Source organism: Coregonus clupeaformis, chromosome 30 (genome assembly GCF_020615455.1).
Source record: "Coregonus clupeaformis isolate EN_2021a chromosome 30, ASM2061545v1, whole genome shotgun sequence".
Taxonomy (NCBI): domain Eukaryota; kingdom Metazoa; phylum Chordata; class Actinopteri; order Salmoniformes; family Salmonidae; genus Coregonus; species Coregonus clupeaformis.
This window is the reverse complement of record NC_059221.1, coordinates 33,237,050-33,251,591: the sequence shown is the minus strand read 5'-3', so window position 1 is coordinate 33,251,591 and position 14,542 is coordinate 33,237,050. Positions and strand designations below refer to the sequence as shown.

Below are 14,542 nucleotides of genomic sequence, written 5' to 3'. Positions count from 1 at the left end.
ACATCGAAATGTTGGGTCCATGGCCAGGAAACTCCCCAGACCTTAATCCCATTGAGAACTTGTGGTCGATCCTCAAGTGGTGGGTGGACAAACAAAAACCCACAAATTAACTCCAAGCATTGATTATGCAAGAATGGGCTGCCATCAGTCAGGATGTGGCCCAGAAGTTAATTGACAGCATGCCAGGGCGGATTGCAGAGGTCTTGAAAAAGAAGGGTCAATACTGCAAATATGGACTCTTTGCATAAACTTAATGTAATTGTCAATAAAAGCCTTTGACACTTATGGAATGCTTGTAATTATACTTCAGTATACCATAGTAACATCTGACAAAAATATCTCATAACACTGAAGCAGCGAACTTTGTGAAGACCAATACTTGTGTCATTCTCAAAACTTTTGACCACAACTGTATATACAGCGATGTCCATGTCTTCCAAGAATAAAACAAGATCAAATAGGTGAATACATTTAAAAATGTCACTGCATTCTACATAACTCTTTGACAATTGTTCTTCCATGATAAATATGTACATCCCTTTCCCAACGCTCTCTCTATTCCCCTCCCAAACAAATTATTAGAGCAACATCCAAATGCTTGGTGGGTTATCCCCTTCAACAGTACATTTGCACACTCATCTCCTATAGACTGAATTACAGATATGCAAACATTTGTCAGGTTTCCCCTGGAGGACATTAGTCAGTCTTTCCAGATGAAACAACCACAACAGGTTTCTGAGCCACTACTAATTTTTGGGTTTCATGTCATCTAACCATTATTGAAGAATTGTTAATCTAGCAGCATACCACATTAGAGCTAAGATTTTTGTATGACTATTCAGTGCAGAGTTAGTTGAATATAGACCCAGAACACATTGGAGAGGCTGTAAACCAACTGGAGAGCCCAAAGTATTTGAGATGTCCCTTTCCTCCCCTTTCCAGAAATCTTTAACAATGGGACACTACCAGATAAGATGTACATAAGTACCCTTGTACACGACTCCACCACCATCATTAAGTTTGCCGACGACACAACAGTCGTAGGCCTGATCACCGACAACGATGAGACAGCCTATAAGGAGGAGGTCGGACACCTGGCAGTGTGTTGCTAGGATAACAACCTCTCCCTCAACGTGATCAAGACAAAGGAGATGATCGTGGACTACAGGAAAAGGAGGGCCGAGCACGCCCCCATTCTCATCGACGGGGCTGTAGTGGAGCAGGTTGAGATCTTCAAGTTACTTGGTGTCCACATCACCAACGAACTGTCATGGTCCAAACACACCAAGACAGTCGTGAAGAGGGCACGACAACGCCTATTCCCCCTCAGGAGACTGAAAAGATTTGGCATGGGTCCTCAGATCCTCAAAAGGTTCTACAGCTGCACCATCGAGAGCGTCCTGACTGGTTGCATCACCGCCTGGTATGGCAACTGCTCGGCCTCCGACCGCAAGGCACTACAGAGGGTAGTGCGTACGGCCCAGTACATCACTGGGGCCAAGCTTCCTGCCATCCAGGACCTCTATACCAGGCGGTGTCAGAGGAAGGCCCTAAAAATTGCCAAAGACTCCAGCCACCCTAGTCATAGACTGTTCTCTCTGCTACCGTGCGGCAAGCGGTACTGGAGCGCCAAGTCTAGGTCCAAAAGGCTTCTTAACAGCTTCTACCCCCCAAGCCATAAGACTCCTGAACAGCTAATCAAATGGCTTCCCGGACTATTTGCATTGACCCCCCACGTACCGGTAACCCCTGTATATAGCCTCGTTATTGTTATTTTATTGTTGCTCTTTAATTATTTTGTCTTTTTCTATTTTCTTTTTCTTTTTTTACTAATTTTTTACTTCAGTTTATTTTAGTAAATACTTTCTTAACACTTTTTTTCTTCTTAAAACTGCTTTGTTGGTTAAGAGCTTGTAAGTAAGCATTTCACTATAAGGTCTCTATACCTGTTGTATTCGGCACATGTGACAAATCAAATGTAATTTGATGATTTGATTTGATTTGTGCTGCTTACATTTGGGACATTCCCCAGAACATGCAGGGTCATATTTACTTCTGACAACAGGTGTAGTTTGTAACTTATGTATAATTTTAACCTGCCCTCCAGGAAACCGACAGCACCCGATGTCACAGGAAGGCCAAAAAGATAATCAAGGACATCAACCACACGAGCTACTGCCTGTTCACCCCGCTATCATCCAGAAGGTGAGGTGCATCAAAGCTGACCCCGAGAGACTGAAAAACAGCTTCTATCTCAAGGCCATCAGACTGTTAAATAGCCATCACTAGCACATTAGAGGCTGCTGCCTATAGACAGACTAGAAATCACTGACCACTTTAAGAAATGGAACACTAGTCACTTTAATAATGTTTACATATCTTGCGTTACTCATCTCATATGTATATACTGTATTCTATAATATTCTACTGTATCTTAGTCCATGCCGCTCTGTCAATATGTATATATTCTTAATTCCCTTCCTTACTTAGATTTGTGTGTATTGGGTACATGTTGTGAAATTGTTAGATATTACTTGTTAGATATTACTGCACTGTCGGAGCTAGAAGCACAAGCATTTCGCTACACCCGCAATAACATCTGCTAAACATGTGAATGTGACAAATAAAATATGATTTGAGTTTTATAGGAACACATATTTTCTTTGCATTGGTAAGAATAACTTCCCATTCACAAATATCGATGGTCACCCTAAAATCTTGCTGCCATGCATGTTTACTACTATCAGTGTTGACCTTGCCTAGAGTATTTGTAGCTTATTTTCTTATTTTTTAAGGAGATAGTATGGAGTTTGAGTTTTTCCAGCTTATTAAGACCAGATCCCTCCTTATAGTATGAAAAAAATTTAATGATGTATGCACTCACTAATTGTAAGTCGCTCTGGATAAGAGCGTCTGCTAAATGACTAAAATGTAAATGTAAAATGTAATACATTTCATTGTTAAAGCTTTGAAGCTGAAGGAAACTGTAAAATTGTGAGTCCGGTAAACTATATTCTTGTTGCAGTTGCAGGAAAAACTAAAGGGAACCATCAAAAACACTTAATTCAATGTAGTAATTCCAGCTTTGTACCAATTCTTAAAACCACTGTCTGTACATGAAGGAGGAAATGAGGGATTGCTAACAATCGGAGCACAGAATGATTATCTACTTGTCATATGACAAGTTGCTTTTGCAGTATTCCATGATTTAATGGTGTTCGTGAAAATGAAATTCTCCTTTAGGCTGTTTTTAATGGCACCCAGGTAAGTATAATATTGAGACTCTTGAATCAAAAATACCAGGCTGGTCTCATAGACTAGAGGTGACATAGTAAACGAAAATCTGGGACACTCAAATTAGTATGTTATGTTTGGTATGTGAAGGGTGGATGGGTGGGCATTTAATGCAAAAGTCTATATAATGCAAATGTCTAGCAACCAAAAGGTTGAGTGTTTGAATCTCATCATGGACAACTTTAGCAACTTTGCAACTACTTAGCATGTGTTAGCTAACCCTTCCCTTAACCCTTTAACCTAACTCCTAACCCTAACCTTAATCCTAACCCCTAGCCTAGCTAACGTTAGCCTCCTAGCTAAAGTTAGCATTAGCCACCTAGCTAACGTTAGCCACAACAAATTGCAATTCGTAACATATCATATGAATTGTAATTCGTAACATATCATACAAATTGTAATTCGTAACATATAACACAAAATGGATGATGGACATCCACAAATTAATACATACCATACCAAACGTAACATATCATACTAAATGGAGTGTCACAGATTTTCGTTGACTATGTTACGTCTACCACTGAGTCCAGGTCTTTTCAATAATTTGTTATTTTATTAATGGCAAACCTCTCTTCCTAACTAGGTGGTGACTGAGATCAAATGTAGTCTACTATTCAGGTTGGATTCTATTTCCTTGCCAAACTCCCTTACAATCTTATTCCTAACTGATGACATCACAGGGGTCTACACTAAATGTTTCATAAATTGGAAAAGTTCAAGAATATAGAATTTATTAAATGATTAATTGTCAATCCATCTGCAGTGGGACTTGTACAACTTGCACAATGTACCATCATTGTCAGTATGGTATAGGAAAATAAAAGAGTCTCAGAAAATTCCCTTTTCATTCCAATAGTACAGAATAACATGTAACAGTTATTTGTACCATGAAGTACCATCACATACTGTACACAACAGGATTGGGAACTCTAGCCCTACACATGCTATCCCTGGATCCAACAAAGCAGTAGCATCAAACCTACAAATGCAGAATACTGTACAACGTTTTAAGGATTCTTTCCAGAAGCATTTTTACTAGATTTCATTGCTCAGAAATATAGGATATTTCAGAACTGAACATGTTTACTACTGTACATTTCCCGGAAGAACACTGTGAAATCAGGCAGCAACACAATAAGTGATTCCTATGGATTAAAGAATGTCCTCCTCAACTCTCGGCTTCTGACAGTGTCCAGAGGGATAGGGTCTGTGTTTAAGGCACATGTCTGATTCAAGCTAAAAATGCTGCTTTGTCACTGAATGGTCTTCCGCCACTGGTGTACCACACACCCCCGCAGCCCCAACCCTGGAGGTTGCCCCCCACCCCCCCCACCCTTGCCCAGATAACATATGAACATGTCTTAAGCCATGTATTGCATGAGATTAGCTTTAAAACTGCAAATTTTTCTCTCTGCCCCATGGCAAAATGTGTAGAATTGTAGGAAATTTGATTTAAATCTGCAACATTTTCTCTCAGCCATAATGGCAAAATGTGTAGAATAGAATGAGATTAGCTTTAAAACAGCTAAACAAATTCTCTGCCCCATGGTAAAATGTGTTGAATTGCAGGAAGGGCCTTGCAGATATTGCAGAGGGGGGGCCTCGTGAAACTGCAGTACACCACTGTCTACCGCAGGTCAATGTCAAACGTGTAAACAAATGGTCAAGTGATCATTCAACTGTTCATTTAGTCCGGCAATATTCGGGGCGGCAGGTAGCCTGGCGGTTAGGAGTGTTGGGCAAGTAACCGAAAAGTTGCTGGATTGAATCCCCGAGCCGATAAGGTAAAAATATGTCATTCTGCCCTTGAGCAAGGCAATTAATCCTAATTGCTCCAGGGTAGCTGTCAATAATGGCTGATCCCCTGGCTGTGACCCTACTCTCCGAGGGTGTCTCAGGGGGAGTGGGATATGCAAAAAACACATTTCCATTTCACACGTACATACAGTGAAACAGGACGATATGAGCATCCCCTAATTATTCAGTCATTGGTGCCTGGTTAATAATGGCATAGGCTTGGTCACCATTGAGGTGGTCCTCTCCCTTTTGGATCCAGTTTCTTGGTTGATGTTCAGTTTATCCATGCCCCTGTGGTCTATGTCCAGTCACTTCCTGGTTGTGACCTCACACGGATATAATAATAATAATAATATGCCATTTAGCAGACGCTTTTATCCAAAGCGACTTACAGTCATGCGTGCATACATTTTTGTGTATGGGTGGTCCCGGGGATCAAACCCACTACCTTGGCGTTACAAGCGCCGTGCTCTACCAGCTGAGCTACAGAGGACCACATATGGGGCGCTCCTGGGCACTCCACTCCTCCAGAAGTGGAGTGCTCATCACGGACACACTGCCCTCCTGTCCTCCATACAGCCTGGCCAAGCCTGAGCGATGGGGTCCCTCTGGGTTCTGGTACCCCACGGTCCGAGTTGGACCTGGATACTGGGGTGGGATGGGGTTTAGAAGTAGGCCAGGATTGTGTGGCAGATCTGGGTTGTGGTACAGGCCTGAGTGCGGGAGAATGGGCTGGTCGTAGCCTCTGCAGGGGAGAGGAGCTGAGTTGAGGGCTGGGTCGAAGGTGGAGGCTGGGGCTGGACCACTCAGCGCATAGGGGTACTGATGGCACCTATGGAGAGGACAGAGACAACGACATTGAGCTTCGCAAGGCAGACGTACAGATGCAGACATACAGAAGACATACCGACGCAGACACACACACACAGTCCGCACCAGCTGGGTCTCCTATGGTCACACATTGAAGGGTCCTGGTGGTCCGATGGTGGCAGTGTCTTCTCCTGGGTGTTGTTATTGTTGTTTCTGCCCTTGTGGCCGTAGCGAGAGGCCCTGTTCTCCTCCTGCTCCGCTTGCTCCAGCTGGTGCCACAGATCCGTCTCCCTGGCAATGCAAAAAAGCTGTTGTACATCTCAATATCCTTATGAATCCCTATAGTGCACTACTTGACCACATGGGATAATGTATGGCTCTATATCTTTTATCTCACCTCCTAACATCTTTCTCGCTTTGTTTCACCTTTCCTGTTTCCTATTTTCCTCTCCTCACATTGCCTCTTTCCCTTACCTCTTCTCCTTTCATCCCTCCTCTCACCTCTTCTGCCTCTTCCTCTCATCTCTCCTCTCATCCCATAATTTATACTTCTCTCCTCCCTCTCTCCTCTTTCCTCCTCCTCTCCTCTCCTCCCTCCAACTCTCCTCTCACCTCTCCTCCCATCCTCCCTCCAACTCTCCTCTCACCTCTCCTCCCATCCTCCCTCCAACTCTCCTCTCACCTCTCCTCTCCCATCCTCCCTCCAACTCTCCTCTCACCTCTCCTCTCATCCTCCCTCCAACTCTCCTCTCACCTCTCGTCTCCCATCCTCCCTTCAACTCTCCTCTCACCTCTCCTCCCATCCTCCCTCCAACTCTCCTCTCACCTCTCCTCTCCTCCCATCCTCCCTCCAACTCTCCTCTCACCTCTCCTCCCATCCTCCCTCCAACTCTCCTCTCACCTCTCCTCCTTTTTCCTTTCCTCCTCCTTGACACAGTCAAGCAGACAGCAGGTGATGAAGGCCATGGACATGAGGAGGATGATGGCACAGCTGATGATAGAGGACACCACCGCCACACGGAACCCAAAGTCATCCGACAGGGACAACGCTGGGAGAGGGAGGGGAAAAACATACAAAGAAATCGATCAATCTATTTATGAAATCTGCCTACAGAAAGTGATGGCTATATCATATATTTGAATGCCTTTTTCACGGTATTGCATTCAGTTATAATAGACTAGTGTCCTTTCGTCTGTTCTTAAAAGGTTCCCAGAATGTTTCATTAGGTTGTGGGAACAGTCTGGTGGGAACATCATTTATTGATTTAAAGGTCCAATACACACATTTTTATCTCAATTTAAAATAATTCAGAATTAAAACTAACTGTAAAAAATGTAACATTGTGTAAAAATGCTATATAATTCCTACTTTAAGACGATCTGAAAAGACGATCTGAAAATTCCTACTTTCATGACCTGAAACGCAAAAGTGATCCTCAGCACTCATAGCCTTGTAAATATGGGCATATAAAGAGGATGGGTGAAGTGATGGTGAATAACCCAGTTACCAGTATTTCCCTGGGTTAGTTATGTCTAAAAAGGCTAAAAAGAAAGCATGGAATTCCTGATTCCTGAAAAATATATGGTTATGTTTGTTTGAGTACATGCTATTTAAATGTCCTCTGTATGAAATAATGTACAGATTGTAAACATGTTAATTTTGAAAAATATGTTTATGATTAAATGCTGTTCAAGAGTCCTATGAAATTAAAATGCCATGTGTCACTATATCACCTACAATACAGTCCTCAATGTGAATTGCCATTAAATCTGGAGAGGAACAGAATTGGGATGTATTCCAATCTGCTTTAAGGAGCTACAAATGTGAATGTTGTGGTAATATTAGGTAAAACCTAAATATAACGTTTCTAAATGTTCTTGAAATGTTCTGAGGACCTCCAAGACAAGGTAAAATGTATATTGCATGAACATCAATGGAAAATTATGTTAAACCTAAAACAAATATGCTATGACCCATGGGGCGGCGCGCACAATTGGCCCAGCGTCGTCCATGGTAGGGGAGGGATTTGGCCGGCAGGGGATGTAGCTCAGTTGGTAGAGCATGGCGTTTGCAACGCCAGGGTTGTGGGTTCGATAAAATAATGTATGCACTAACTGTAAGTCGCTCTGGATAAGAGCGTCTGCTAAATGACTAAAATGTAAATGTAAATGTAATGAACGTCGTAAAAATGAACTTATTTCATTCAACCTAATTTAAACATTGTATGATTGTCATCACAACTAAGCATATTTTGTGTTTTGGGAACCTATCTATTATAATGTACCCACACTGTTCCCACAACCTAATTAAATGTTCTGCGAACATGTAATGAACTCAGAAAGGCTGTTCTGCCAACATTCCTGAAACATCAAAGGAATGTTTTGTGCACCCTGATACAAACATTAACTGAATGTCAGCACAACTGGACAGTTTTAGTGTTTGGGGAACCTATCTCTTGTCATATCCCCACAATGTTCCCACAACCTAACGAACTGGATAGTTTTTGTGTTTTGGGAACATATCTCTCACCAGACTGTTCCCACAACCTAATGACACATTCTGGGAACCTTTAAAGAATAGACTAAATGTGTTCTGGGATCATCTTTGTAAAATCAGATGAATGTTTTTTTACATTTACATTTACGTCATTTAGCAGACGCTCTTATCCAGAGCAACTGGACAGTTTTTGTGTTTTAGGAACATATATTTTGTTTTGCTGGGGATCTCCAATATATTCCTCTATATTCCTCTTCTTCAGAATAATGAAGAGACTGACAGGCAGGCAGACACAGCTCTGGGGGAGTTTGCAATCCCTGCACTTTTTCCACTCAATGCATTCTGAATCTTTTAATTTACTCCACACACACACACACACACACACACACACACACACACACACACACACACACACACACACACACACACACACTGTCCTAAGAGGACAACTTTCCTTTTCACAGTCGAGTTGAGCCTGGCTCATCCATAATGTATGACTGAAGTGACGGCTGTCTCCACATGCTCTCAGCCATTGATTGGCCAGCAGAGCTGACTCATAGAGTCAGACAGACAGAGTGAAAGAGGGACAAACCTGACAGTCTCCCATTTGGATTTCTGTTCCTCATCAAATGTAAATACGCTTTACATAAGAGGCTTAAGAAATATGAAAAGAATGTCTAGGAATATTTCAAGAACAAACATAACAGGCACTGTACTGATGCTGTTTCCTTTGATTGCTGGGACTAAACCAAATTGACAACCAAATACAATTTAATATCACAAAATAATATCCATTTGAAATCAACCAGAGCTTGAAACCCTAGGCCTATTGTATTGTCTATGTTTAGTTGAATTCTGGGTTGAATTGAAACAACAGCTGTTGATGACTTTGCAAATGCTATATAGGGCTAAATAGCATAATTGATGATATATGAGTGATAAAGTATGGTCACATTTCATTCACTCCGTTAAACCTACCCTTTGGAATGACTTCGATAGCAACAATGAATCTACACTGAGTGTACAAAATATTAAGAACACCCCCCCCCCCCAATTCGTCGGGGCATGGCTCTACAAGGTGTGGAAAGTGTTCCACAGGGATGCTGGCCCATGTTGACTCCAATGCTTCCCACAGTTGTGTCAAGTTGGCTGGATGCCCTTTGGGTGGTGGACCATTCTTGATACCCACCGGAAACTGTTGAGCGTGAAAAACCCAGCAGCATTGCAGTTCTTGACACAAGCCGGTGCGCCTAGCACCTACTACCATACCCTGTTCAAAGGCACTTAAATGTTTTCTCTTGCCCATTAACCCTCTGAATGGCACACATACACAATCCATGTCTCAATTGTCTCAAGGTTTATAAATCCTTTAACCTGTCTCCTCCCCTTCATCAACACTGATTGAAGTGGACTTAACAAGTGGCATCAATAAGGGATCATAGCTTTCACCTGGATTCACCTGGTCAGTCTATGTCATGGAAAGAGCATGTGTTCTTAATATTTTGTACACTCAGTGTATTTCATTTTTAAGTGAAGATAACTCAACTATTATTCTCACGATAGCACATTGGTAATAGTCAGTGACAAATATCATAGCTAAGTAGGACTGGGCTTGGTTAAAACCCTGGATGGGAGACCAAATGGTAGCAGTAGATAGATCAATTCTCCAGTAGGAGATGCTGCCCAGCCTGTTTTTTTTCTGATAGTGGATATAATGTTGAAGATCTGACTTTGTTTTAAAGGTACAAATTCAACATATTTTATAAAAGATGTGTCTATGTTGAAATTTGGTTACCATGATGACATAATCCTGTGGTTGAAGTTTCACCCTCAAAACAACAGTTGATTTGATGACTTTTTTCAAATCCAATGTATTTTCCACTTAGATTCCACGTCACAATACATTGACAAATTATGTTTATTCAATCAGTTTGTACCCAGTGGGTAGGTATCCACTCAACAATAGATACATACGTTTACACCAGGGAGAACCTCCTGACCACTGGGTGCTGTTGCTGCCCCAGACGCAGGACACCTCACTGCCCCCCACCAGATGGTGTCTGGACGGGCACTGCAAGGTGATCACCGTGCCCACGTTGGTGCCATTCCCCTGGATAATCTTCTGGGTCACTAGCGCAGGCAGGGGCATTGGGGTGCACTGGCCTGGAGGGGGAGAACGGAGATGGTCACTATGGTATATCCAGCCATATGTAAACAGAAGAGAACACTACATTACAGAACACTACAGTACAGAACACTACATTACAGAACACTACAGTACAGAACACTACAGTACAGAACACTACAGTACAGAACACTACAGTACAGAACACTACAGTACAGAACACTACAGTACAGAACACTACAGTACAGAACATTACATTACAGAACACTCTGCATAGAAGCCCTGTAGGGGGCTGCCCAGCATTGTGTGACAAAAAAAACCCACCCCATCTGCAGCCCTGAGCATTGCTGTATCTAATGCTGATTGTCTCAAAGCAGGAAACATGATAAATCATTAAACAAAAGGCCTGCTAGCTTGGCAGAAACTCAGGTCCCATCTGGGGCCATGTTAAACAGCTGGTTATCAGGCTCTGTTTTACACACTGAACTATGACCCTTCACAGAATGACACTGCTCTAATGTAAATATACAGGAGTGTATTTGAGAAAATGACTCAAAGTAAGCCAACTTGGCAAAGAAGCCTGGAGCATCAGCTTGTAGGATAAACACAACAGCTCTGTTACATCCTGTGAACTGTGTTTAGTCGATTGTTTTTACACTGGCTGTGCTACTGTAATTGGTTAATATAACACATAGTACATTCTCTGTTTACATTTTCACCTTATCACCTCAAGTATAATGGAAATGTCATTGAGGAAAATTGTCTGTGAAATCATGTAGCCTAGGCCTATTACACAATTGTGTACAAATTGATGTAGTGTCTCTTTGCCACCACAAGAGGTCGTACACGTTGGCGAAATCATGTCTGAACTCTTCAACGGTATCTGAAAGAGGGACCAAGTTGTTTTTAATTTAGATAAAGTTTGAAATAGCATTAGTAAATCGAAAATGTATGAGTATTCCTTTGAATACTAGAACGAGAGAGAGAGAGTGGGAGATAGAGATGATGAAATTAAAAGAGAGTGCAGAGAGAGAGAGAGAGAGAGAGAGAGAGAGAGAGAGAGAGAGAGAGAGAGAGAAATATTCTCAGTGTACAAAGTAAAACACCAAATAATGCATGCAGAGCAGAATTAGGCCGATACCCGCTAATTATCAAAACCCAGAAAAAAGCAGTTAAATTCTACATCCACCAAAAAAGGAAGTGATTCCCAAACCTTCCATAACAAAGCCATCACCTACAGAGAGATGAACCTGGAGAAGAATCCCCTAAGCAAGCTGGTCCTGGGGCTCTGTTCACAAACACAAACAACCCCACAGAGGCCCAGGACAGCAACACAATTAGACCCAACCAAATCATGAGAAAACAAAAAGATAATTACTTGACACATTGGAAAGAATTAACAAAAAAACAGAGCAAAGTAGAATGCTATTTGGCCCTAAACAGAGCGTACACAGTGGCATAATACCTGACCATTGTGACTGACCCAAAATTAAGGAAAGCTTTGACTATGTACAGACTCAGTGAGCATGGCCTTGCTATTGAGAAAGGTCGCCGTAGGCAGACCTGGCTCTCAAGAGGAGACAGGCTATGTGCACACTGCCCACAAAATGAGGTTGAAACTGAGCTACACTTTCTAACCTCCTGCCAAATGTATGACCATATTAGAGATACATATTTTTCTCTCAGATTACACAGACCCACAAAGAATTAGAAAACAAATTAAATTTTGATAAACTCCCATATCTACTGGGTGAAAAACCACAGTGTGCCATCACAGCAGCAAGATGTGTGACCTGTTGCCACAAGAAAAGGGCAACCAGTGAAGAACAAACACCATCGCAAATACAACCCATATTTATATTTATTTATTTTCCCTTATTTACTTTAACTATTTGCACATCGTTACAACACTGTATATAGACATAATATGACATTTGAAATGTCTCTGTTATTTTGGAACTTGTGTGAGTGTAATATTTACTGTTCACTTTTTATTGTTTATTTCACTTTTGTTTATCCATTTCACTTGCTTTGGCAATGTAAACACATGTTTCCTATGCCAATAAAGCCCCTTGAATTTAATTGAGAGAGAGAGAGAGAGAGAGAGAGAGAGAGAGAGAGAGAGAGAGAGAGAGAGAGAGAGAGAGAGAGAGAGAGAGAGAGAGAGAGAGAGAGAGAGAGAGAGAGAGAGAGAGAGAGAGAGAGAGAGAGAGAGCGAGAGAGAGAGAGAGAGAGAGTCAGCAAGCAAGATAGTTATATTGCTGACTGAGTATTGGGTGGCAAGCTAATTCATAAACCATCATTTCTGACAGACAGCGCTCTCCAGCAGTCTGTTTGTGACTCATAGATTTCTGATCAAAGAGATCAGTTCTCTGTCAGTTGGGCTGGGCTGGGCTGGTAGGGTGAATCATATTGCTGAGTAGGCCTTTCAAGGCCATGATGAAACCTCACCAGCCTGAACAGATCCACAGAAAACACCATATTTATGCAACATTTTTTCAGTACACAAGGGCTTCCCCCTTGGAAGTAGGCCAGCCAGTGCAGAGCATCACTTTTAAATCAAATCAAATCAAATAACATTGTATGTAACTTTTGCATGTGTGTGTGCGTGTGTATGTGTGCGCGCGCGTGGGTATATGCGTGTGTGTGTATTTGTGTATGTGTTTAAAAGTGTAGACTGTACATCTGATAGCTCAGTACAACCGTAGTGTTAGTTCATGTGAAACTAAGAAACATACCATTCTGAAAGCCACCTGCAGCTTCTCAGACCATGTGATCTATAGAAACACACTTACTTCCCCTTTAGATTGTTTCGCCCTTATACACAATGCAGGCTCAGAATAGACAATAGACTATTCTATTGGTATATTGTGTTTTTTTATTGCTGCACCAGCGACAACATCTGCAAATCTGTGTACGCGACTAATAAACTTTGATTTGATTTGAAGCCATAGCCTATAAGACTTCAATACCTTTCATTCCTTTTATGTATTTGTTGTCATGTGATACTTTGTAGGCCTAAACAAATGAGTCGTCGCTTTTATAAAGTGATGTAGTTTTGCTGCTATGTAAATAATTGAGCATTACAGATACAGTACATCATATAAATTAGTTGCTATTTGTGTGTGTGTCATGGAATGCATTTTCTCCTAAAGAAATGACATTTTGGCAGGTCCACTCTGTGATGTATACACACACAGTTTGCAGCTATAAATGGTTATTAACAAATAAATTAAACAAATTCATAATGCCTCCAATAAAGCTCTAATTTCAGCCACTGCACGAATGACATGACATCTATGACCACCTTGGATAGATATTGAATCTCGCTTACCTGTATAATTACGGCCGCCACGGTTTCCGTTTTCGGTTGAATTAATATTTCTGGAAACATCAACCACCGAAGCTGTAACCGTTGACATGTCGGATGTAGATCTACCCAACGGTCGACAACCCCTGCAGGACGCGCATAAAAACGAAAAGGAGGCCCACAGGAGGACGCTCCAGTAGCCTAGAGCTGGAGAATTCCGGTGACTGTGCTGGATTGTGTTCGCGCTCCGTCTCACCGGGTGTGCTTGCTCAGGCGTTTGCTTCTCTCTGCTGAGGGCGCATACTGTCGTTTTCTGGCCACCAAACCAACAGTTTGGTCTATCGGCTCCGCTTGTCTCGCTGCGCTCTGACAAAGCACTGACTGTCGGAGCTAAAATCCGACCTTCTTTCCGTGAGAGATTCTGCCAAACAATTCGATGTGTTTGTCAGAAGGTCACTTGGTTCACTTGATGTCATGGTAATAGGCGTGTTGTCAGGGCGCGCGGAAGGTTGGCAGTGAGAGTTCCTCCTTTAAGTTCACAATGCTGTCTGAAGTCCGTTATGTGTTTGTGGGCTCAGCATTATACAGATAGCAGATCAGCTCATGAATAACGGGGAGATGAAGAGTGGAAATAGTTTAAATATCAAGGTATCATAAAGGGACCAACTCTTTTTTTATATATCCACATCTCTCATACGGTTTGTTG

At 42.0% G+C, this 14,542-nt stretch overlaps 1 protein-coding gene across 1 annotated transcript; it reads right to left on the bottom strand.

Annotated features, from left to right (window-relative positions):
* Positions 1–5,529: 5,529 nt before the first annotated feature.
* On the bottom strand, positions 5,530–14,293 carry LOC121546539. The gene is made up of 5 exons (XM_041857793.1): positions 13,861–14,293; positions 10,376–10,564; positions 6,806–6,953; positions 6,031–6,195; positions 5,530–5,926 (listed from the first exon to the last, which is right to left on the bottom strand). The coding sequence occupies exons 1-5, from the start codon at positions 13,946–13,948 to the stop codon at positions 5,578–5,580; spliced, it is 939 nt and encodes a 312-aa protein (XP_041713727.1). The 5' UTR covers positions 13,949–14,293; the 3' UTR covers positions 5,530–5,577.
* Positions 14,294–14,542: the final 249 nt, after the last annotated feature.